This window comes from Chanos chanos, chromosome 3 (assembly GCF_902362185.1).
Source record: "Chanos chanos chromosome 3, fChaCha1.1, whole genome shotgun sequence".
NCBI lineage: Eukaryota > Metazoa > Chordata > Actinopteri > Gonorynchiformes > Chanidae > Chanos > Chanos chanos.
Window position 1 is genome coordinate 40,592,501 of NC_044497.1, and position 22,941 is coordinate 40,615,441.

The 22,941-nt window shown below is 40.9% G+C and overlaps 2 protein-coding genes across 2 annotated transcripts in view; one reads left to right on the forward strand and one right to left on the reverse strand.

Annotated features, from left to right (window-relative positions):
* Positions 1-16,821, forward strand: part of chd1 (chromodomain helicase DNA binding protein 1) — a 17,014-nt gene extending 193 nt beyond the window's left edge. The window contains exons 1-37 of the mRNA XM_030768653.1: positions 1-40; positions 1,820-1,972; positions 2,559-2,766; positions 3,050-3,163; positions 3,370-3,428; positions 3,520-3,684; positions 3,942-4,213; positions 4,386-4,611; positions 4,707-4,807; positions 4,909-5,087; positions 5,208-5,332; positions 5,643-5,859; positions 5,988-6,077; positions 6,564-6,754; positions 7,195-7,383; positions 7,593-7,755; positions 8,105-8,257; positions 8,354-8,425; positions 8,527-8,676; positions 8,942-9,090; positions 9,411-9,507; positions 9,702-9,797; positions 10,099-10,275; positions 10,575-10,735; positions 10,865-10,906; positions 10,990-11,123; positions 11,452-11,587; positions 11,690-11,840; positions 11,998-12,120; positions 12,734-12,877; positions 13,218-13,247; positions 14,006-14,095; positions 14,546-14,724; positions 14,911-15,010; positions 15,170-15,221; positions 15,558-15,804; positions 16,461-16,821. The exon at positions 1-40 is cut by the window's left edge and continues 193 nt beyond it. Coding sequence (XP_030624513.1) covers positions 1,914-1,972; positions 2,559-2,766; positions 3,050-3,163; positions 3,370-3,428; positions 3,520-3,684; positions 3,942-4,213; positions 4,386-4,611; positions 4,707-4,807; positions 4,909-5,087; positions 5,208-5,332; positions 5,643-5,859; positions 5,988-6,077; positions 6,564-6,754; positions 7,195-7,383; positions 7,593-7,755; positions 8,105-8,257; positions 8,354-8,425; positions 8,527-8,676; positions 8,942-9,090; positions 9,411-9,507; positions 9,702-9,797; positions 10,099-10,275; positions 10,575-10,735; positions 10,865-10,906; positions 10,990-11,123; positions 11,452-11,587; positions 11,690-11,840; positions 11,998-12,120; positions 12,734-12,877; positions 13,218-13,247; positions 14,006-14,095; positions 14,546-14,724; positions 14,911-15,010; positions 15,170-15,221; positions 15,558-15,804; positions 16,461-16,821 — 5,202 coding nt within the window. The 5' untranslated portion in view covers positions 1-40; positions 1,820-1,913. The remainder of the gene's footprint in view (positions 41-1,819; positions 1,973-2,558; positions 2,767-3,049; positions 3,164-3,369; positions 3,429-3,519; positions 3,685-3,941; positions 4,214-4,385; positions 4,612-4,706; positions 4,808-4,908; positions 5,088-5,207; positions 5,333-5,642; positions 5,860-5,987; positions 6,078-6,563; positions 6,755-7,194; positions 7,384-7,592; positions 7,756-8,104; positions 8,258-8,353; positions 8,426-8,526; positions 8,677-8,941; positions 9,091-9,410; positions 9,508-9,701; positions 9,798-10,098; positions 10,276-10,574; positions 10,736-10,864; positions 10,907-10,989; positions 11,124-11,451; positions 11,588-11,689; positions 11,841-11,997; positions 12,121-12,733; positions 12,878-13,217; positions 13,248-14,005; positions 14,096-14,545; positions 14,725-14,910; positions 15,011-15,169; positions 15,222-15,557; positions 15,805-16,460) is intronic.
* Positions 16,822-19,517: 2,696 nt separating this feature from the next.
* Positions 19,518-22,897, reverse strand: reep5 (receptor accessory protein 5). The gene is made up of 5 exons (XM_030768927.1): positions 22,690-22,897; positions 22,346-22,439; positions 21,149-21,287; positions 20,473-20,641; positions 19,518-19,874 (listed from the first exon to the last, which is right to left on the reverse strand). The coding sequence occupies exons 1-5, from the start codon at positions 22,805-22,807 to the stop codon at positions 19,825-19,827; spliced, it is 570 nt and encodes a 189-aa protein (XP_030624787.1). The 5' UTR covers positions 22,808-22,897; the 3' UTR covers positions 19,518-19,824.
* Between the last annotated feature and the right edge of the window lie 44 nt (positions 22,898-22,941).

Below are 22,941 nucleotides of genomic sequence, written 5' to 3' on the forward strand. Positions count from 1 at the left end.
AATCGCACGGAGAGTCTGACTGCCAGGCGTCTGGAAACAGGTAAGATATAGCAAAACTACATTTGGCTGTAATATATTTCTGTGTTAAATCAGTGCACTATCTCGGCTGTATTTAGATAGTCAGTCCTACCGGCAACAGATGCAAGATACAGTGTAAAGGACTGTTGATGGTCGTTAGCTATATTGTGAAGTATCTAACGATACCCAACGCTAACGATGGATGAAAACAACTGTACACCGCTATTGGTGGCTAGTCCACTAGCTTCCGATGATGTAGGACTGTAGAACTGTAAAACGTGATGGATTGATAAATGTGTATGAAGGCACCTCGATGTGGATTATTAGAGCAACTATGTTTACAAATATAGTTTGGATGAGAGGCAGGTAGTAACGTGGAAATCAATGAATTAGAAGCAGCTACGCTAACGCTAGCTAGTACTTTAGGTTACATTAAAAGCAAGCTATCGGACCCAGTGACCTGGTTTGGTGGTTCCTGCTGTTAGCCTAGCAAGCTGTGTTGGTTAGCTGTCTTAATCATATGACTGCACATTTCGACAAGATGTGAGAGCAAAATGTTTGCCTTGTTTGTAACGTATTGTCATGTTCTTTGTGTGCGTACTTCCCGTTTGCGTTTACACGTCCCCAATACTTACTGTATTCAGCCAAGAACATGGTAAAGTTCGGTGGGTTAGGTTAACACGTTTCTCTTGAGGCTAAGTAGGTAGCAGTAGCATAGCCGCTGCTAGCAAGTTTTGATGGCACGTTAGCTGCAGAGCTACATGCGTGAAACTTTGCTTGTTCAGATACCAATTAGCTGGTCAGCTATAACGTAAGGGGGCTAAATTTGAAATGTAGCGCGAATCATGAAACTACATACCCAAAACCTTAGCGTTTATCTGGTTAGGAAGTGTCTTTGATGCTATCCATTTTTGCCTGTATTGACTATTGACAAGGCATGGCTGAACTCCTTGTCGGCGTGTTGGGATAAAGGACATTGTGAAAAGGAGCGCTATGTGCGGGGGCATTGTCCAGGAGAGTCCGTCTGATTCGTCGCTGCACATTATGAAGGCCTTAAAATCGGGCCTCTACCCTTTGAATGGTATTTTTCTCCGCAAGTTTATTTTTCTTTCGTGTTTGTTGTGTAACCCGCCGTATACGTTTTGACAGTTTTGAATCTCACGTAAATTGCGACGAATCCTGTTGAAGAAGTCACACTTTACATTTGCAAAACTCATGTCTTTTAAAATAAGCGTGTTCCTGAAGGATGAAGTTGATCACAGCTGATTATCTGTGCTCATTAACGGGGTGGGTTTAAATCACTACGAATTACAAACGGCAGGTTGATAGATTTTTGTATTAAGAGAGGAAAAACATATCAACCGCATTTTCATTTTTTTATCGGCTATTGTTAAACGGACTCAAGGCTTTGAGAAGAGCAGTGTTGCATGTATTTCCTTGCCTCAAGTATTACTTAGCAACACTAACCTGAAGCGTAATTTCTATGTTGTTGTTGGCTAATGTGCCCAAAATCGATATGTTGAATGAATCAAAGCATTGTATTGGATGTGCTGAAGTTGTGTTTGACCGGGTTAGGCGGTGTTTTGGTATCGTGTTTGCGCGGTCAAAGAGATGCTCCACTCAGCTCTCAAGCCAGTTGCAGTAAGTTTACAGTTTTTTTTTAAGTTTTAGGTAAATGAGCGCGTGCCTGTCCCATCGAGACAGTAAAATTCAAAGATGCTGAACTTCTTGAAGTGCTGACCCTTGAAAATGAAAAACATTCATGTCGGTTTATAATTTCAAATGCTTTTTTATTTAATAGGAGAACTACACGGGGAAAGAGCACTGAACCGTGGGGTTTCGTGAAACTTCAGTCTGTTTGTATTGATTATTTTGGAAGCCTTAGTTTTTGAGAGATGGAAGCGGATGGACGCAGTGAAGACGAAAGTGTGAGCAACAGCAGTGGAGATTCCAGGTAATGATACTGCATATCAGCAGTTATGCAGTATTCTAATCACTACATGTTTTCACACAGCTTACTTTTGCTCTTTTGATTCTCTGAACATTTCATGTGATACTGTAAACAAGTTATGTTTACATGCCAAAAATATGTACCATATTTGCCTTGGCACAAAATTTTAAACACTATGGATCACTGACCTGTTCAGTTCACATCTTTGATGTGCTCTGTACTCTTTGCTAACAGTTTAAGTTAACTGACCCAGAAGAATTCTCAGCTAACACAGGGCTATTGTAATGTAATGGTTGTTGCCCAGTGAATTCAAGTTGACATACAAAACCTATTTTCAATCAACAACAACAATGGTAAAACCACAGTAGTAGTTTCATATAGGCTGTGTCTGGAGTATTGGGTCTGTCTAGAAATGCAAATATGGTGCAATGAAGAGTGGAAGAGACAAGTCGTAGACTCACACCATGCTTCAACTTAATGTTCCCACAGCAGTAAAACTGTGAGTCTAATTGTAAGTCGAGGTACAAGTCTTGCAGCAGCGTGGTATGATTGTGTTTTAAGCTTCTGTACAAATATTTGTGTTTTGCAGTAACTCTGATGATGAGTCTGGATCTGGGTCTGGGTCTGGATCTGGGTCTGGTTCCAGCTCAAGCAGCAGTAGCTCCAGCAGCAGCCAATCAGGGAGCAGTGACTCAGGGAGTGGTTCAGACTCGGGCAGCCAGTCAGACTCAGACTCCGAAAAGTCTAAAGAGAAGCATGAACAAGATAACAAGCCTACGAAGATTGATGGTGCTGAGGTAAGGTAGTAAAGAGGAATGTTGTAGATGGAGAGCTCTGTTATGAAGTGGAAAACTAGGTGGGCAGGCTATAAGGATTTGTTGTGGTGTGTATTAGACACTGAACTGGGGCTGTCATATTGCTTAATCTTTTCTTTTCTCAAACGTATTTTCTTTATCTTTATTATAATGTATGGTCTGATTTAATTTTTGTCAAACAACAGTACACTTAAAAGAAAAAGCAATGCATCGATGCATCTTCTTACCGTGACATGCTCCATCAGATTTTCACCTCTGTTTGCAGTTTTGGAAGTCCAATCCCAGTATCCTGGCAGTTCAAAGGTCAGCCATGCTCAGGAAACAGCAACTTCAGCAGCAACAACAGCAGCAGAGCTCATCCAACAGTGGCTCAGATGAGGTACTGGATCCTTTTTCTGTTAACAGACTTAACATTAAGATCATCCTTTCTGATCAACATGAAGTGCATCATAAGCCTATGCTATAGAGCAGCAGAGAAATGTCCAGTTAGATAAGTACATCCTGATAGGACAACAGAGATCTTCAATGATATCTGTATAGTTAATTATCAGTTTCACTTACTCTTTGCCTTATGTTGCGCTGAAGGACTCCTCAAGCAGTGATGATTCAGATGATGACTCGTCAAGGAAAAGGAAGAGCAAAGGGTGGGTGTAATGTAAAGTAAACGGTCAACCTGAGTGTCTGCCAATCACAGTCTAGTTGCTTGTGACTGACAGCTCCTTGTTTGTTTGACAGGTCTGGATCAGACTCTGATTCAGATTCAGGGTCAGGTTCAGGGTCTGGCTCAGGTAGTGACTCTGGTTCAGACTCTTCAGCAGAGGAAGATGAGGAGAACAGTGATGAGAGTGTGTCGGATTATGAGCCCAGTCACAAAGTCAAAAGCAGGAAGCTCCCTAACAAGTAATTTCTTAAGTTTATTTTTTGTGACCATGAATTCAGTCAGTACTTAGATTTTTGTTTTGTTTTTTTCCTTAATGTGACCTAACAGTGTTATGGTATAGACAAGAAACATCCCATCTAAATTGGTCTTTGTTTTTTTACAGTAAGTGCTTTTCCATCAACACAGAATAGCCTTGAACTTAAAGCAGAGCCACAACAATTTCCTTTTTTCACCTTTCTAGAATGCTCATAATTGATTTGTTTGTCACATGTTTTAGGACTAATGTGAGAAATGGGAAGAAGAGCAAAGTCCAGAGGAAGAAGCCTTCTGGATCGTCCTCAGATGAGGATGACTATGATAAAAAGTTTGGAGCTTCGGCTGGCCCTCGGCGGCAGGCCACCGTTAATGTGAGCTACAAAGAGGATGAAGAACTGAAGACAGACTCGGACGACCTGGTGGAGGTTTGCGGAGAGGATGTCCCACCGCCAGAGGAGGATGAATTTGAGACACTAGAGAAAGTGATGGACATGAGAATTGGGCGGAAAGGAGGTAAAGATGAATCTGGAACATTATTGTGGACCTTGGTCAAAGAATGCTTTGAATTGTGACGATGCATTTGACCAGTGGATTTCCCTCAGTTAATGTTATTGTAATTTCGCACACTAAAGCATAATGTTTGCAATGCTTTTTAACTGACAAAAAGTTTTCATTTTCCATGCAGCGACTGGAGCCACCACTACGGTTTATGCCGTTGAGGCAGATGGGGACCCCAATGCAAACTTCAATCCCAACAAGCAGCCAGGAGAAGAGCAGTACCTGATCAAATGGAAGGGCTGGTCCCACATCCACAACACCTGGGAGACAGAAGAGACACTGAAGATGCAGAATGTGAAAGGCATGAAAAAACTGGACAACTTCAAGAAGAAGGAACAGGAAAAAAGGAAATGGTAAGACTTTATGCATGGTCCACAGGAGCATTTTTGCTCATTAAAGCAACTTTCGAAATGTATTGCTGATTACATGGTCTTCATATGTGCTATAGGCTCAAAGCAGCTTCACCTGAAGATGTGGAGTACTTCAATTGTCAACAGGAGCTCATGGATGATCTTCACTCACAGTATCAGCTAGTAGAGAGAATAATTGGTGAGGGAGCATGGATATTTTTTTTTATTTTGGAACAAATGCTTTTCTTTTTCTTAACTTGTGCATTTATACTTATCAATATATTGGCTGAATCTTGGCAGGTCATTCAAACCAGAAGTCAGCAGCAGGTTATCCAGATTACCTGTGCAAGTGGCAGGGTTTACCCTACTCGGAGTGCAGCTGGGAGGATGGCGCACTCATCGCCAGAAAGTTTCAGAAGTGCATAGATGATTACATGAGCAGAAACCAGTCAAAAACCATTCCTTTCAGAGACTGCAAGGTAACTGTGTTTAAGAGAGTGAACAGTAGTGTCCCCTAAAAGTAACAGGATTGTTGCTGTTATGACTTGTGAGTCATATGCTTAAACCAAATGTAGCTAAATGACTGTTTTCCTGTGTAGGTTTTAAAGCAGAGGCCACGGTTTGTACCCATGAAGAAACAGCCTCATTATATCGGTGGGGATGGACTAGAGCTTCGAGACTACCAGCTTCACAGCTTAAACTGGATGGCCCACTCTTGGTGCAAGTAGGTGTAGTTTGGACTGATTAAGTTTGTTGCTAGTACCTTGGCTACTACTCTTTGTAGTTTGCTCATACAGCTTTAGTACTAATTTTTGTATGAAGTCACAGTTTATAGAGTGACACAATGGTTTGGTCTCTATTTTAGCCTTCTGATACTGATGCTATGCTGTCTAGTTTAAATTGACAAAACTCAGTTATCGACACTGTCTCTCTACTGTCCTCTGAAAAAGAACTCATCAGTTGTCTAGATAAGTGCAGCAAGGTTCTAATAAGCGTAATTTTGTGATGGTTCTGTTCTTAATTTTTGTCCTCAGAGGGAACAGTTGCATTCTTGCTGATGAGATGGGCTTGGGCAAGACTATACAGACCATTTGCTTTCTGAATTACCTGTTCCATGAGCACCAGCTCTATGGGCCCTTCCTGTTGGTGGTGCCCCTGTCCACTCTCACGTCCTGGCAAAGGGAGATCCAGCTGTGGGCTCCTCAGATGAATGTGGTTGTCTACTTAGGAGACATCAGCAGTAGGAACATGGTAGGAATTAAAAGACTAAGTATGAAACTGTGAAAGCACTTTCTTTTTCTGAGTTTCCATCCTTGTCTGGGTGCCCAGACATTTCACAAGATATTCACATCTGTGCTATTTGTTTGTGCTTTGTGTAGATAAGAACACATGAATGGATGCACGTGCAGAACAAACGACTGAAGTTTAATATCTTGCTCACTACATATGAAATTCTCCTCAAAGATAAGGTAAGACAAAGTCATTTATATCTATTTTTGATTCCACAAGTGCAGTCTAAAAACAGACATCCTCTTTCATGACTCACTTTTTTTCCCCAGAGTATTGGTTTCATTTTGTCCACTTTCATTTTCTTGTTTGTCTCCTTTTCAAATAAATAAAAGTTTTCCAATACTTATTTGGCATTGCAGAAACCTGTTTTCATTTTGCCAGTGAAGGTTTTCTCAGTGGGATGTCTAGTAATACATTTGTGTGCATGTGAATTTTAGTCTTCATGAGCAGATATTTGTATTGAATTGTTCATGTCTAGATGCAGTCCCAGCGGTAAAGGCTGTAAAAGTTAAACCAGTTAGCATATGAAAAAGCATATGGCTCACAGCTTCCTCACTTTAATTAGCGCTGCAGCCTTAGTAGTATCTGAACTGGACTGTAATCTGTGTTTTCTTTCTCTTGCACTTTTTCTCCTCCTCCTCTCCTCCCTTTCCTTATTTCTGTAGTCCTTTCTGGGTAATGTAAGTTGGGCATTTATTGGTGTGGATGAGGCTCACAGGCTGAAGAATGATGACTCTCTTCTGTATAAGACCTTGATTGAGTTCAGGTCCAACCACCGGCTGCTCATCACAGGAACACCCCTGCAGAACTCCCTTAAAGAACTCTGGTCCCTACTTCACTTCATCATGCCTGAGAAGTAGGTCTTCATCCGCTAAATTAATAAAATATCTAAATTAAATTAAAAAAAAAAAAATTTAACACAGGTGTCCTCGTGTCAAACTGTGGGTTAGACTGTGACTGGATATAAAGATTGAACGGATCATAAGTTTGGTAATGGCATTCAGGCTTTCAGTACATGAATGTGCATTTATGGTTTAGCATATCTATGAGAAGGTGCCTTTTCACTGAGGATAAAGACCTAAGTTTAATAGTTTGCATAATAGTTTTATGAATGAAAACATTCAGCATTCAGAAAAGATGTCAAAGTAAATGCATGGGTGTCATCACATAAAAAGATACTTAGAGTACACAAGAGGAGCTGTTTTTTTTTTTTTTGGTTTTTTTTGCATGTAAACATGGTGATATCATGATATGTGGTTAGAGACAGGAACTAATGTTTCCGTGTTCTTGGGCCAGATTTCACTCGTGGGAGCTGTTTGAAGAGGAACACGGTAAAGGCAGGGACTCTGGCTATACCAGTCTGCATAAAGAGCTGGAGCCTTTCTTGCTGCGCAGGGTCAAGAAAGATGTGGAAAAGTCCCTGCCTGCCAAGGTGGAGCAGATCCTCAGAGTGGAAATGAGTGCCATCCAGAAGCAGTACTACAAGTATGAAAGCATCATCACCCCTTCACCGCAATTACATTAAGGGCTTAGCGACTGAACCACACTTATGAATACACACAGCCATAACATTCAAGGAAATGATCAGAACAAATAATTCAACAACAGTCGCAAAGTATATCTGTATTCACAGGGAAATGCAAACATAGCAGAACATAATTAATCAGTTCTTTATCTTCTGTGGTGTGCTTTAGGTGGATATTGACAAGGAATTACAAAGCCCTGAGTAAAGGCACAAAAGGGAGCACATCAGGCTTCCTCAACATTATGATGGAGCTAAAGAAATGTTGTAACCACTGCTACCTCATCAAACCACCTGAGGATAATGAATTTTACAACAAACAGGAGGCCCTGCAGGTACGTAAAGTTACCATACTAGCCGTGTGATTTTGCCTCAGAGGTCTTCAACATGCTCGATTGTTTGGGCTGTCTTGAGAGAAAAAAGGAAATCATTGTTTGACACTGCTGTGTTAATGATTACTTTCTGTGAAACGTGTGATTAAACCGAGCTTATTGGTCATGTTTTAGTTTGTGTGTCCTGTTTTATGTACATCTTAATCACACGGCCATAATGTTCAGCATGGTTCACTACACAGTAAAGGAACTTCAACTGCCTTGAATATAGTTGGACATTAATAGTGAACCTTATTAGAATTTCAATTTGGCGTGTCACTGAGGCTGAAGACTGTCTGTGCTTTCTGTGCAGCATCTGATCCGCAGCAGTGGGAAGCTGATCCTGCTGGACAAACTGCTTGTACGGCTGAAGGAGCGCGGCCACCGCGTGCTCATCTTCTCCCAGATGGTCCGGATGCTGGACATCCTGGCCGAGTATCTGAAGAGCCGCCAGTTCCTCTTCCAGGTAATCAGATAACACCCATCAGCTGATTTGTTTATTCCTCTCTTCCTCTCTAGCTGCTAAATAACTGTGATGCATGACAATGTATCATTTGTGCAGAGGTTGGATGGCTCCATTAAAGGGGAGATGAGAAAGCAGGCACTCGATCACTTCAATGCAGAGGGATCTGAGGTACATTTGAACCCATCACGTTCAGTGGTTCGGACTATTCCATTTACACAGAAGTTAAAACCTAAAAAACCTGACGTACTGTTTGACTTTGGTCCCCTCAGGACTTTTGCTTCCTGCTGTCCACGCGAGCAGGCGGTCTGGGCATTAACCTTGCCTCTGCAGACACAGTGGTCATTTTTGACTCAGACTGGAACCCACAGAATGACCTGCAGGCACAGGCCAGAGCTCACAGGATTGGACAAAAAAGACAGGTAAAGTTTGGTCTCAGATGAGCTTTATGGTTTGGTGGATGTGCTTATTTCTTAAAGAAATAAGAATGGAGATAATGTGTCAGCCAAAAAAATGCGTCTGAATAGAAGGTTAATGTGGATTTATACATCCCTTGCTTTGTTGGGGTTTTTTCTTTGTTTTATACCCTTATAAAGGTCTCTTTCTTTCATGAAAACCCAAGGCATTGTTTTCATAGGCTCTTTTGCACACTTGAGAAAATTGTGTGGATTAAATGTATTTTTTTAGGTGAACATCTACCGTCTGGTGACAAAAGGATCTGTGGAGGAGGACATCATTGAGAGAGCCAAGAAAAAGATGGTGCTGGACCACCTGGTTATTCAGAGGATGGATACCACAGGCAAAACTGTGCTGCATACAGGTGCTGCTCCCTCCAGGTATGTGACACAGGCCCCTGAGGAAACATGTTTTTTGGGGTTTTTTTTGCCTTTTCTGCCCATTAGGATCTTGTTTGTGAGTGGGCTATCCAGCTTTTGTCTACAAATCCACATATTGTTTCGATTTTCATTCCTAAAAGTACTAGCTCACCGATTGGCTGAAGAGTGTGCAGTGTGCACACAATTCTTTTCTGGGTAGGCATGAATCATGAGAAGGTGAAGAGTAACAGGCCCTGAGATTATATTATAGAATGGGAGAACCACAATCTGTTAAATTCATATCCCAGAAATGACATTTGAAATGTTCACTTCCCCTGCAGTTCCACCCCTTTCAACAAGGAGGAATTGTCCGCAATTTTGAAATTTGGTGCTGAGGAACTCTTCAAAGAGCCAGAGGGAGAGGAGCAGGAGCCGCAGGTTAGTTCATTTGGTCGTTTCCCATTTATTTTGTTTACTTTGCACAGATCAGAACGTATTTTAGAACCGCTGCTTCTGAACGTGCTCATTTAAAGACCACCAACTCTACTTGTACGGAAAGAGTATATGTTTTATTTTACAGTTTGTGGTTTTTATTTGAATATGTTTTATTTATTTGTGTCTTTCATGAGCAGGAGATGGACATTGATGAGATCCTTAAGAGGGCTGAGACCAGAGAAAATGACCCTGGCCCGTCTACTGTAGGAGAAGAGCTCTTATCACAGTTCAAGGTACATCCATTAGCCTTTGTTTACTTGACAGCACTTCTTTTTCCAGAGTTAATGGAGTTGTTTTAGTCAAGAAGGGTTTTAAAGTGAAACCACGGTTTTCTCATGGACACGACTTTTGCAGAAGGGTTCTGGTCATGAGCATTTGGAGTAGGAGCACTAAGTCTTTAAAAAAATTTTTTTACCTGTCAGCATTGTCAGCCCTCATGCCACAAAAACATGATGAAAACCCAGTGAAATATTCCACCAAGTTTGGGAAACCTGAAATCCCACATTACTAATCAGTTCCTGTTATATCCCATAGGTGGCAAACTTCTCCATGATGGAGGAGGAGGAGATCGAGATGGATACTGACGGGAACCAGAAGAACTGGGAGGAAATTATCCCTGAGGAGCAACGGCGCAAATTAGAGGAGGAGGAGAGGCAGAAGGAGTTAGCAGAGATCTACCTGCTGCCCCGCATGAGGAACTGTGCTAAACAGGTCAGCCAGGCCAGGCCTCCTATACCCACAACTCTTGTGGAGCTTTCATGTGCCCTGTGTTTCATCACCGCTCCATGTTGTATTACTTTTGCTTTAAACAACAACATCAGAATTTAATGCCACTGTTAAAAGTTGTGAAAGACCTGTATAACCTTAAATTGCAGCCAATCCTTATTATTTTTACCTAATTAAGTGTTTTCATATTTGCAAATGTAATTGATGTATATGTCACATGCAGAATAATGTTTTGATATAAGCGGTTGGTCGTTAGAAATGTTTGTTTTTAATCGAATCTTTAGATCAGCTTTAACGGTAACGAAGGCAGACGGAGTAGGAACAGAAGGTACTCGGGTTCAGACAGCGATTCTGTATCAGATCGAAAACGCCCCAAAAAGCGAGGAAGACCCCGAACCATTCCACGAGAAAACATCAAGGGCTTCAGTGATGCTGAAATACGAAGGTAATTTTAGCTGCCCATAACTTTTCTCAGTCTGGAACTCTCTGGAAGCATTTTGGCAAATGTGTTGCATTCCACTCAGCCATGAAGCCACCAGAAGCCTAAACTCTGTGCCTTTTGTTCCCAATATAGATTTATTAAGAGCTACAAGAAGTTTGGTGGTCCTCTGGAAAGGTAAATATCCCTTGAATAAATAACCAGAGAGACTTGTTTTGTTGTCTGGTTGGCATTCTCATTCATGTGCTGTTATAATACAGATTGGATGCCATAGCCCGGGATGCAGAATTGGTGGATAAGTCTGAGCATGATTTGAAGAGGCTAGCAGAAACTGTTCACAACGGGTGCATCCGGACACTGAGGGAAAACCCTTGTGGACCAGAGAAGACCTCAGGTACTTCACAAAAGCTTAACACCCACAACATAACTATACATAAATGTAAAACTACAAAGGTCAGAAACAAGTGGAGGATTACCACTGTGTGTGGAATTCAACCCAGAAACTGAAGTATTCTTACTGAAAGGTGTTTTACAATGCTTTACAATATCTTTATTCAAATGGCACATCCAAGAAAGGGACATTTAAAACTGAGAGTAAATAAAATCTTAAGTAAATAAATCTCTTTGCTTTTCATAAAGAAATTATTGTCTTAATCTATCAAGAGTAAAGTGCCTGAAAAATCCTCTGCCCTTATATCTGTTCTTTTATCTACCTTCAGGAGGAAGACGAGGGAAGGTGAAAGGACCCACCTTCAGGATCTCTGGGGTACAAGTCAATGCCAAGCTGGTGATCTCTCACGAGGAGGAGCTGGCACCACTACATAAGGCCATTCCTGCTGATGCTGAGGAGAGGAAGAGGTCACTTTCACAACTTGTTCTTTCAGTTTACAGTCTGACTTAATCAGCATTCTGGCTGACTTAATCAGCATTCAGAGATTTAACACTAGAATTTGTTTGCAGGTACATGATTCCTTGTCACTGCAAGGCAGCTCACTTTGACATAGAGTGGGGTAAAGAGGATGACTCCAGCTTGCTCATTGGTATTTATGAGTATGGCTATGGGAGCTGGGAAATGATAAAAATGGACCCAGACCTCAACCTCACCCATAAGGTAAGAAACAAATCATTTTAAAGAGCAGGACTCGTTATTTTAAATAAGTCAGTAGCAATTTTTTTTTTATGCACTCTGCCTGGATCAGTAAGCTTTCTTAGTTCTTAGAAAGGGCAACTGAAGAACTATTTTTTGGGCCTCTCTCTCTGCAAACTAGCTTCTGCCAGATGACCCTGATAAGAAACCACAGGCCAAACAGCTGCAGACACGAGCAGACTACCTCATCAAATTGCTCAGCAAGGACCTAGCCAAAAAGGAGGCACAGAGACAAGCGGGCACAGTAAGACTGAAACTAGTTACTTATTTTTGCTCAGGTGTTAATGATAATTACTCTGTCCTTTTCGTCTCTCTGTCACTTATCACTGGCCATTGTGCCGAGATCTCAGTACTTAAAGAACTGCTTTTGGTAACAGTTTAAGCATTCCACAAATTATTATTGTTTGTTTCATTTGTAATTTCAGTGCCACCTAGCATTTTTTTTCTGCTTCACAAGGGAATTTTATGTCAGATTTCTAAATGTTTGACTGTTACCGCAGGGTCATGTTAGAGTTGGGCTTACCCAGTAGCAGAGAAATGTGACAGGTGGTGTGGTTGAAGATACTCTATCTAGATCCAGAACAGACAGCTGTGTCCCCCTTTTCTCCTCACTGCTGTCTTCACTTACGTAGCCCGATAGCTCTGTTAAAACTTAGAACGCAACCGTGTAAGAGAACACATGGGAAACCACATGGTTCAATTTCACCTGACACTTTTTAAACATTCCCCTTTGTCTGTCAGAATAACCTGAGTATGTATTGAGAGTCGCTTGGAAATAGTTCTTAAATACAGTGAAACATTTCTCTGCCTCTTAGCAGTCTGTTGTTATCTAAAACACAACCTGCTCTGTCCTGTAGGTGAATTCTCGGAAGAGGAAGCCCCGGGGCAAGAAGAACAAAGCTGTGAAGCCATCCAAGGTGGACGAGGTGGTGAACAGCCTGTCTTCAGCACCTCCCTCAGACAAGAGCTCAGAGGATGAGGATGACAAGGAGGAGGAAAAGGTTTGTGTAGCAGTAAGCTGTGGACTAAAGCTTCATTGGTTTTGTTGTGAGCTGATGTAGCCATCAGTTTTAGCTGAATTTAGTGTGTCTATTTTAAACAAACTAAGGTATCAGTGCTGCGAGGATTTACATAGTGTTTGAATCTGAAACTTTGTGTTTAACAGGTCTGGTTGTACAACGTGGTTTAACTTTGTAAATTGTGATGGTCTCCTCATGGTTGTATTTAATCTACCTACAGGACATGGCTCCAGTAAAGGCATCAACCAGAAGGGGACGGGCTGAACGAGTGGTGAAGGAAGAAGAGGAGGAGCCTGAACAGGAGAGCCAAGTTATCAAAGAGCCAGAGGATAGGGAGCTTAAAGAGAGGGAGGTGAAGAAGGAGGTGAAAAAGGAGAAAAAAGAGGATAGTCGAGATGGCAAGGAGAAGAAGGAAGCTAAGGAGAGAAAAGAGAGCAAGCCCGTGGAACCCGTGCACAGGGCTGAGGAGCTCCCTGGTGAGAAGGTCAGTCCAGAGGCATCTACCTCTCACTCAGACTTACTGTACAGATCTGTGCAGCTGTGTAGCAGAGCTGTTGGTCAACTTTTATAATGTCACTAAATTTGCCTTAATGATTTTAAATTTGCATACACTAGTAGTAGGGGTCAGCCGGGTATTGTTCCGGCCTAATCGGAGCCGATCTTCATCGTCCTCCCAATCTTCAGAATTGTTGCTTTGGCTAAAAATGAAAGCCCTTTCTTATACAGTGTTTTAAATCCAGAATTTCACTTCACATTTGAATAAGTAGAGAAATGTAACTGCTTTCCCGTGCTGTGTCTCGCCCCCTTCACCAATGTCGTCACTTTACTGTGGCCCATAGAGAATGAATGGTGGTCAAAATTTGTCTACTGCAAATATTGGTCATCAGTCCCAGAAAAACTATATTGGTCAACACCTAACTCCTGGTATTAGTGTGGTAACTGTGCAGAGGATTGTATGTGGATACTACAGGAGAAGTGTCCCACGTTCAAACCTGCATTGTGAAACTCATCCGGCCTCTGTTTAAGTGGTCCCTATGTTCAACCTTTCTGATTGTGACTGTGTGTTTGTAGACGCCCGAGGTGAAGACTGAGTCACGGGAGAAAAATAAGAAGGGTGACACTCCAGTCCATATCACAGCAGGAGGAGAGAGCATACCAAGTGAGGAGTCTGAGGAGCTCGACCAGAAGACCTTCAGCGTGGTGAGTCAGATGCCTCTCCTAAATCTCAAGTGTCACTACAAGAAGTGTGCAATAAGTAAGATGAAGTTGCTAAGCAGGTTTGGAGCACTATAGCCCAATTTTCTTCAACTGCTAAGGTACAGTTGTACTAGTGATGCTTTTGACCTACTTCTGAGTTTGTGTGAACTTATTCAAACTTATTTAACCTGCGGGATATTTTGTAACCATCTGATTGCCTTTGTACTATCTCATATTTTCCTTAAAATGGTCTTTCTGAGATTCGTTTTGTTGGTTCTTAAAGGAAAAAATGGTTAAATTGATCGTTTCTTCATGTCTGCAAAAGGCAGTTACAGCCTCCTTTTCGGTAGTAATTGCAGGAAGATATTTGAAAGATTTGAATTATAATGCTGTATTAAAGTGAGCACTGGTTAAAGCAAGTATGTATTTAATGTGAGTGTATGTGTGTTTCAGTGTAAGGAGCGCATGCGACCCGTGAAGGCAGCCCTGAAACAGTTGGACCGTCCTGAGAAGGGCCTGTCTGAGCGGGAACAGCTGGAGCACACACGCCAGTGCCTGATTAAAATAGGAGATCACATCACAGAGTGTCTGAAAGAATACACCAACCCTGAACACATCAAACAGTGGAGGAAGTAAGGCTTACTGCTAAAACAAGTTCCTCTGGAGTTTCACCCTGAACGATCCCTATAGTCGTTAACATTTACACAACCTTTGCGCTAGTTTTGATTTCATCATATGTTAAGTATGCTTACGTGAGTTGGTCTTGACAGAATTTTGTTTTACACTGAAGCTGAATCTTTTCTTTTCTCTTCTCACAGAAACCTTTGGATTTTTGTATCGAAATTTACTGAATTTGATGCTAGAAAATTACATAAATTGTACAAGCATGCAATCAAGAAGAGACAGGAGAATGCTCAGGTATGGACAACCTCTCACTGAAATATTTAAATGTGTAGTATTTTTGACAGTCATATCACAGACCTAATATTGCACAGACAGCAGTCTCTGTATAACTGAAAAGTATAAATGTTATTTCTGTCTGACAGTGGTGTTCTGTTGATTTTGTATTAATTTCAGGCAGTGGACCAGAACACCAGTGGTGTCAACATGCAGAGCTTTAAACACACAGGTATGGCTCTTTCACTCATATGGCTTGACTGCAGACAGTGAATTTTGGTGAAATTATCAAAGGTTGAAACTACCAGTCTTGCTGAACATGTTTTCAATGGTGTTTTTACTACTTTGATATATATAGCGAGAAGGCACACTGTCAGAGTAAGTTATAGGCAGTGAACAATGACCTAAATATTGCTTTTGGACAAGCCTGTCAAGTATTTAATAATGTTTGATTTGTAATTAGTAGTTGGTAGAGACAAACTGGGGTTCATGTTTCTATAAATGAAGTATTGTCTGTGTGTGTGTCTGTGTCTGTGCGCGCGTGCGTGTATTTTTTTTTTGCTATCAGACATTGAGAGGTTAAAGGACAGCTCTCAGCAGGATGAGAGTAGCAGAGACAGCTACAGCTCAGACAGACATCACACATCCTCACGCTACCACGAGCACAGCAAAGAGCGCCACACAAATGACTCCTACAGAAAGAGCTCTGACTCCAGAAAGAGACCTTACCCCTCCTTCAGCAACGGCAAAGACCACCGAGACCGAGACAGAGACCGAGACCGAGACCACTACAGGACAGAGCGCCAGGACGGCAGGTACAGCCATACACAGACCACTCTGTCTGAGCATCATGACCGATAAAGTATAACAGATTTCTATCAGACATCTCAGACTTGATGTACGACCGGTGCTCATTGTGAAGTAAATGGCTTTCAGATGATTATGGGAGAATGCAGCATATAGAAGTACACCGTGTTTGGGATGTGATGTTTACATGTACAGTGTAGCATGGCTGAATAGATTGTGTTATTATTCTAATCTCTCGGTGTGTTAGAAACAGATGCATGATCAAAGTACAAAGCCTGCCAGTTGTTGTGTAAAAATTCTTGTCCCAGTGGATAATTACACTTGCACAAACTGCAGGAGTTTTTTTGTGTTTCTGATAAACTGAGAATGTACCAAACCATGACCCCAGAACCAAAGTACATAGTACAACGCAACACAGATCAGTGGTCCCTACTGCTGTCAGATAAATTTACATAGAATATCAGGCTGATATTCTGGGCAAGGATAGAGTCCGAACTAAAATATAAATGGGGAGTTTTCATTGCAGAACAGTAAATATCAGGACGAAGTACATGGTGGTTTGAGATCCAAGCCCATAGCTGCTGTACATGCACTGGGACTCATGTCTGCATTAGCTAGCTGAGCATTTGAAAGGGAAATTAATGTTCCGTGATTCCTTTGACAGATACTACAGTGACGGTAAGCACAGGAAGCTGGACGAGCATCGCTCCAGTCGAGACCGGCGGTCAGACAGCAGCTCCAGGGACAGACAACACTCAGAGCACCGCTCACACAGTGACCACCGATCTCACAGTGACCACCGGTCCAGCTCTGAGTACAGCCACCACAAGTCCTCTTCGCGTGACTACCGCTACCACTCAGACTGGCCCATGGACCACCGAGCATCCGGCAGCGGTCCCCGTTCCCCCCGAGAACAGCGTTCACCCTACGATTCCCGCTCACCCCTGGGTCACAGGTCGCCTTTCGAGTACTCGTCTGACCACAAGAGCACGCCCGAGCAGATCTGGAGCGGCCGCAAGACATAACAGCGCGTGAATCTACGGCTTGCGCTCAATCAGCCATAGACTCCTCACAACACAGGAAATGCCTTATGGGACTGTCAGACCGCTGTGCTCCACACCACGCCCCTCGGGGGGGGCCATTGTGCTCACCGTACACTAGGTGAACTGGGACAGCTGTGGGGAGGGGGGGGGCCAGACACATAAATTGCATATTTTTGTATTTAAAAGTCATGCTGCGCTGTTTCATAGGTGCTGCAGCTTAGGGTTTTTTTATAATTATTATTTTTATAAATGAACTTTTTTTTTTTTTTTTCCCTTCCTTTAAACTTGGACCCGTAATAATCCTGTGTGCTGCCTGTGTTCCACCACCACCCGCAACACTGGATCCTGGCATTGATTTCACACACCCCGAGCACGATTCTGGGCTTATTTAAGAAGTGTTAATTGAAAAGAACATTATGTAAAAGTTATCATGCTACAGGTGGATTTAAAGGATCTCTTTTGAAAGCAGTCTGAAGGACTTGGGTTCACCTTCCAAAGTACCTCGTTTACATGGTTTTCTTGTGACCACCTTGCCGATCTTTTTTTTTTTTTTTTTTTTAATTTCCATCATGCTTGAATTTATTTAATTCTGTCTCAGCTGTAAAATAACCTGGATTGTTTTTTGTTTTGTTTTTTTTTGAGGGGCCTCTAAAAAGGCCTCTTTTCACAAATTGTACTACTGTAAATTATTGTATAGAAGCAAATCAAATGGGCTTTTTTCTTCTCAGGCTTTTTTGGCTTGTGTTTTTGACTGTACCTTTTCCCATCAACTCAGGCTTTTCTCATCAGTCGTGTTAATTAACGATTTGGTTTTTTGTATGACAGTTAATCTTAATGATGAGGCTATTTAGAATGTAACTCGGGAAATGGGGAAGCTATTCCATTTATGTATTTTTCTGTTAGGATCTCTGTTTTATTTGTGTGTTTATGTCCATCTTTCTCTCTCTCTCTCTCTCTCTCTCTGTTACTTCTCAGTTGTTCCTTTATCACTGAGTGAGTGAGCAGACTCACGTTTTAATTAGCGCCATCATGTCTTGGAACCAGAGTGTAAGGGTCGATCATAGGTAGAGGCACTTATATGATCTCAAATAAACTAGAACATTTTTTTAAGGATTTTTTTCCTCCTTTTTTTTTAACGTAGGCAATAATGGTAAATCTTCTATGCAGCCCAATTGTATTTCCGGTGAACGGCCCAAGCCGAAGTCAAAAATGCTGTTACAATACACACTGATGTATATAGATCTCTTCTATATTTCAAACTGAATTTACACTGAAAAATGCATGGATTTTTAAAATAATTGTTTTATATAATTGTTTATAAAGTCATTAAACTCAGATCACTGTTTTCACCTGTATACCGTGTGTAGTTGAAAACCTCTCATTCACAAGTGACCTGAAATATACCATGGACTGTGTGAGACAGATGTTTGTCCCTTCCTGTCTGCGATCAGATGGGCTCAAATACGCGTTTAAACCACTATGGCAAATCTCAGGGAGCAAGGCAGATTACAGATATGGAACAGCAACCCGTGATGTTGCGTCATAATTCTTACTTTCAGACTTATCGGACTGGACTTCATATGGTCTTTTAACTCATTCGCCTCAGAGCTACTAATGAAACGTGCTTTGCAAATCAATGTCATGCATAGGGAATAGGGTGAAAATGAAAAACGTGTTCTAAGGAAATGGTGAATCGAATATAAGTTTATTTTCTTATAAGCTTCAGTTGAGTTGGATGGTAACAATGAGCCTGGTTGAGCCTGTCATTTTTTTTTTTTTTTTTTTTACCACATTCCAGTGAGCAGCAACATGTCTGCCAGTCCTGATAAGGCTTTTGAAGTATGTGGGTTTCTTTTTTTTAGCGAGTTATGCATATTTGCACTTTTCATTTGTTTATCACTGCAACTATGTTTGACTCTTTTTGTTCAAAGCACTGTGAAATTTATATTGCTCTGTTAACCATTGCAAGTAACTCTTCATCTCTGTAATGAATATGTTAATGACAAATGAAATGTTTCTATTGATCAGCGTGCCATCTCACTATGCTTTTTTAGTACCAGCTTCAGAAGGAAATGAAACCTCTTCCATTTATCATTTGAGGCATTATTTAATAGTGTTCATTTATCTTTCTTGCGCTATCAGAAACAGTTTATGTATCTAAAGCTAGCAGAGGCTTTGCATGGCCACATTCCCAGTTAAGCAATGGGTGGGAGAGGAGAAGTGTGATAAGTTTGAACAATGAGTACAAGGACATGGACATGCCAACTTTGAAGTAAATCTTTGGAGTGAATAAAAACAGCAAGCCATAAAGGGAATAAAAACTTAGAAGGACAACTAAACAGTGCCACTATGCTAGCAATGGATGTACTGTATGTAAAATGTTAAAGTGATGAACAGTAGGCTATTGTACACATGTGATGACATTCTGATCATTTGACTTCTAGTTTGTCAAATGAGCCCCACCTCCTCAGACCCATTTGGAACTTTTGTTTCTTGAATTTTGAATGTTTATATATATTTGAAGTATCTGTGGTTGTGAAGGAGAGACTTTGAAGAATTGTACTGAGAACACAAGGCGTGTGAATCAGGTAAGTAAACATCAGTCATTTTTAGGTAAAAATCCATAAACTGCTACCAAAGAAAAACATGACACAAATTTGTTAAGAAGTCAGAGGTAAGACTTTTTTTTTATTGGTAGACTGAAAGCATAGCAGAGTGAATGCCACGGGCTCTTTTTAGTACTAGGTATGGCCTTTGAAATTTGCTAGCCCAGCTTCAATCAATGGGTGCCTGGACTCTACTAAATATGGTACAACACTGTCTATCACTACTATTACAGACAGAAAATGGGCAAAAACAAAGGCAATATTCCAGTTATTTATAAAATTAATTTTAAATAAAGGATACCATGGCAACATGTACTCAAGCACATGATAGTCTTCAGGGATATGTGAGTGCTGAAATGGACTTGCATCTCGCAGTATCTTACGAACTCTTCTTCTCTTCAAATATTAGGTTTGCTGTGGCTTTCTTGGCTAGAAGAAGCAAACAAAAATTGCTCTTAAGAGACTTAAGAAGCTATCCCACACTTAGTACTCATTCAAACTAGAAAATGGCATTGGTTGTTAATGTTTCTTTACATAAACTGTTTACAAACTGTAAAAAAGTTAGTGAAATAATGATATAAGGCGCTTTTTTTTCTTCATTCATTCATTTGTTCAGGTCATTCGTTCCACTTTTTGATAGGTGAAGAAAAAGCATCAAATGCTCAGAATAATTACTGGGACACATGAGAGCTAAAAGTGTTACGCGAAGCCCCAAGTGTTGGTTACCACCTGTTCAGAGCCAAATGCTGAAAAATTAATGTTGACCTTTTAAAGGTAAAGTTTGAACAACGGGAACAAGCTGGATCACTGCCAATTGTACCATGAAGATTCATTTAAATACTAAAACATAAAACGGTCAAGATAAATATGTATCTTGGTATTCCATTATTGCAGTAACTTCTTTGATAAACTAGACCTCTGCTGTTCAAATAAGCAGGCATACAGGAGTAACAGGCAGCACAGCCTAATGCACTAGTACAGACATACCAATAGTTTAGACAACGGATAATAGTTTTTCTGCCCTCACCCTCATCCTTGAACTTGTCTGCAGCTTCAGATGCCTTATCTTTGATGTCTTTCATCACATTGTCAATCTTAGCCTCATTCTTCAAGAAGACCGGGCGGATGATCCGTGTATAGATCAAGATAGATCCATTTGAGGGAGTTGGAGCCATGCACCACACCAAGAAAGCACACTAGAGGAAAAACATACATAATTACTACCTATTCTATAACACATAGCCAAAGATAAACATTCCATGGTTGTGGTATGACTCAAAGATATTCTAGAAAAATTATATAGAAGATACCATGGTTAATTTGGAGGCCACATCTGAAGCAGGAGCTCCAATGAGCTTTGAGATCAAAATGTAGTGTGATTTTGTTTGGTTTTACAGGTTTTTTGCAGTGATGTTACAGTCATCTGGTAATTGTCGACAGGTGTTTTAAATGGTGAAAGAGATCAATTTTTTTATCACAAGGTGTAAGGAGAACATTTCCGTGACATGGTTGTTTCCAATTACAGTGATGAGACTCTGGTTCTGTGCATGCAGCAGAGTTGCTACTGCTGAGTGCATGTAAGCTTTCTCCTGAGAGATGACAGTAGCAATGCACTGCTTAATTTTAAGGAAAACAACACACTCTGCACTGTCATTTCACCAATGTGTCATCAGGTCTAGAAATGAAAAGCACTCATACATTACCTTTCCCATGTAGTAGAAAGGGAACCACGACAGGAAGATGTCTGCAAAAAACTCTGCCACACTGAAGACTCCATACACCACCCAGTAGGTCAGCCATTTTGTGTCATCATCTTTGGTTGCACTTTCAATGGCTTTAATCCTGAAAATAGACAAACATTATACATCTATGCTAAAGAACTGCATTATAATGACTGTTCTGTTTAATTTTTTGTGATTTTAGCTTGGCAATGCTCTCAGTCTATCCCACGCATTTTGAATTCAAATGTGAAAATGACCTTTATCCAAGAGCAGCTTTGCATTGTTGTGCCTAGTTTATTTGCAGAATTCTGAAAGCAGGAATATTTAGGTATAGATATGCACTCTGAACAGAAAAGTGCTTAGAATGGAAGCTCACTTTGAGTTAAAAATGTGGAGTACATTTAGTTGCAGCCGTGGTTGACATGGATGACTCATTAGCTGTTTTTTGTGGTTCTCAATGTTTGCACGCAACCCTAAATGTTCCTCACAATGTCATGTGGCAAAAGAACAGATATCCAACAAAAGCATTATAGATTCATCACCGGGAGCATTCTAAAGGTCTGCTCTTTTTGAGCATGATCAATAAGTTAATAGCTAATTTGAGTTATAGCTTATTGAAGTTAACTCCCACATTCATGACAGCCATTTTCCAGTTCTTTGTGGGACATTTTTCAACAGATATTTATGATCTATAAATTGATTATTTATTTTAATTATATTTATTTTATTAATATTTGCCATTTATAACAGAATTTATTTAGTACAGACTGAACAAGACAGAAAGATGCTTAGTCATGTGGTATACTAAACAAGGCACAGTGTGGACACAATGGAAACTCCCTGTCATGTGAGGACATAGACAGATAGATAGATAGATAGATAGATAGATAGATAGATAGATTCATGCAACAAACTACCCACAATTACACATTACTCCCACGTTATATCAGAGACCGCCATTTCGACTGCACCCAAAACCAACAATATGTCTGTGAAGTCGCATGAGCAAGTATCGTGCCCAAAAGGTGTTCAGTGTGCCAAGCCTGGCGATAATAACGGCTTTGCTTGTTTGTGGATGGATGACGTAACTAACTCCTCATTGAAACAGCTCGAAGCATAACTGCAACAGTTCGTTTATTGTCGAACAGCACATACAACAAAACGAAAATGTTCACTCACGACACATAGGCAGGATAGACGAATCCAATAAGGTTACAGAGAAGAGATGCACCGTATCCAATCACGAGGTAAATGGCAATAAATAAGATGACAGCTGTAGAAACACAATGAGACGGTTAAGTATGTTTTATGCTGAGAACCAGAGGCCCGATGTTGTTAGTGCACATGACCAGTAAAAGGTACCACGATTCACTTTGACGAAAATCACAAAACGTGTCGTTTCGTACGGTAAACTAAGACATTACAACACCATTACAAAATCTTGGACATCGATCAAATCACGTCCAAAATCTAAATTTGAAAATCATTTCCCCATTTCCTGATCATCCATCCATTATACTTACCGAGGGCAATATATGTTCTGTTCACTCCTGTTCTTGCCTCTATCTTTGCCAACACATCTGTAACGAGGTTTTTTTCGTGAAGGAACTTGTCAAATCTTTCTTTTAATGCTTGCGCCATCTTTGTATCCTGTGAAAGCGAGTCAGTTGGTTATGAAATCAAACTTTTTTTTCAACTGCGACATCCAGTGCCTTTTCTCACTTCATGTACCAAATGCTTCTACCAAGCAAGGATGCATCGTCAGAGACCTACGT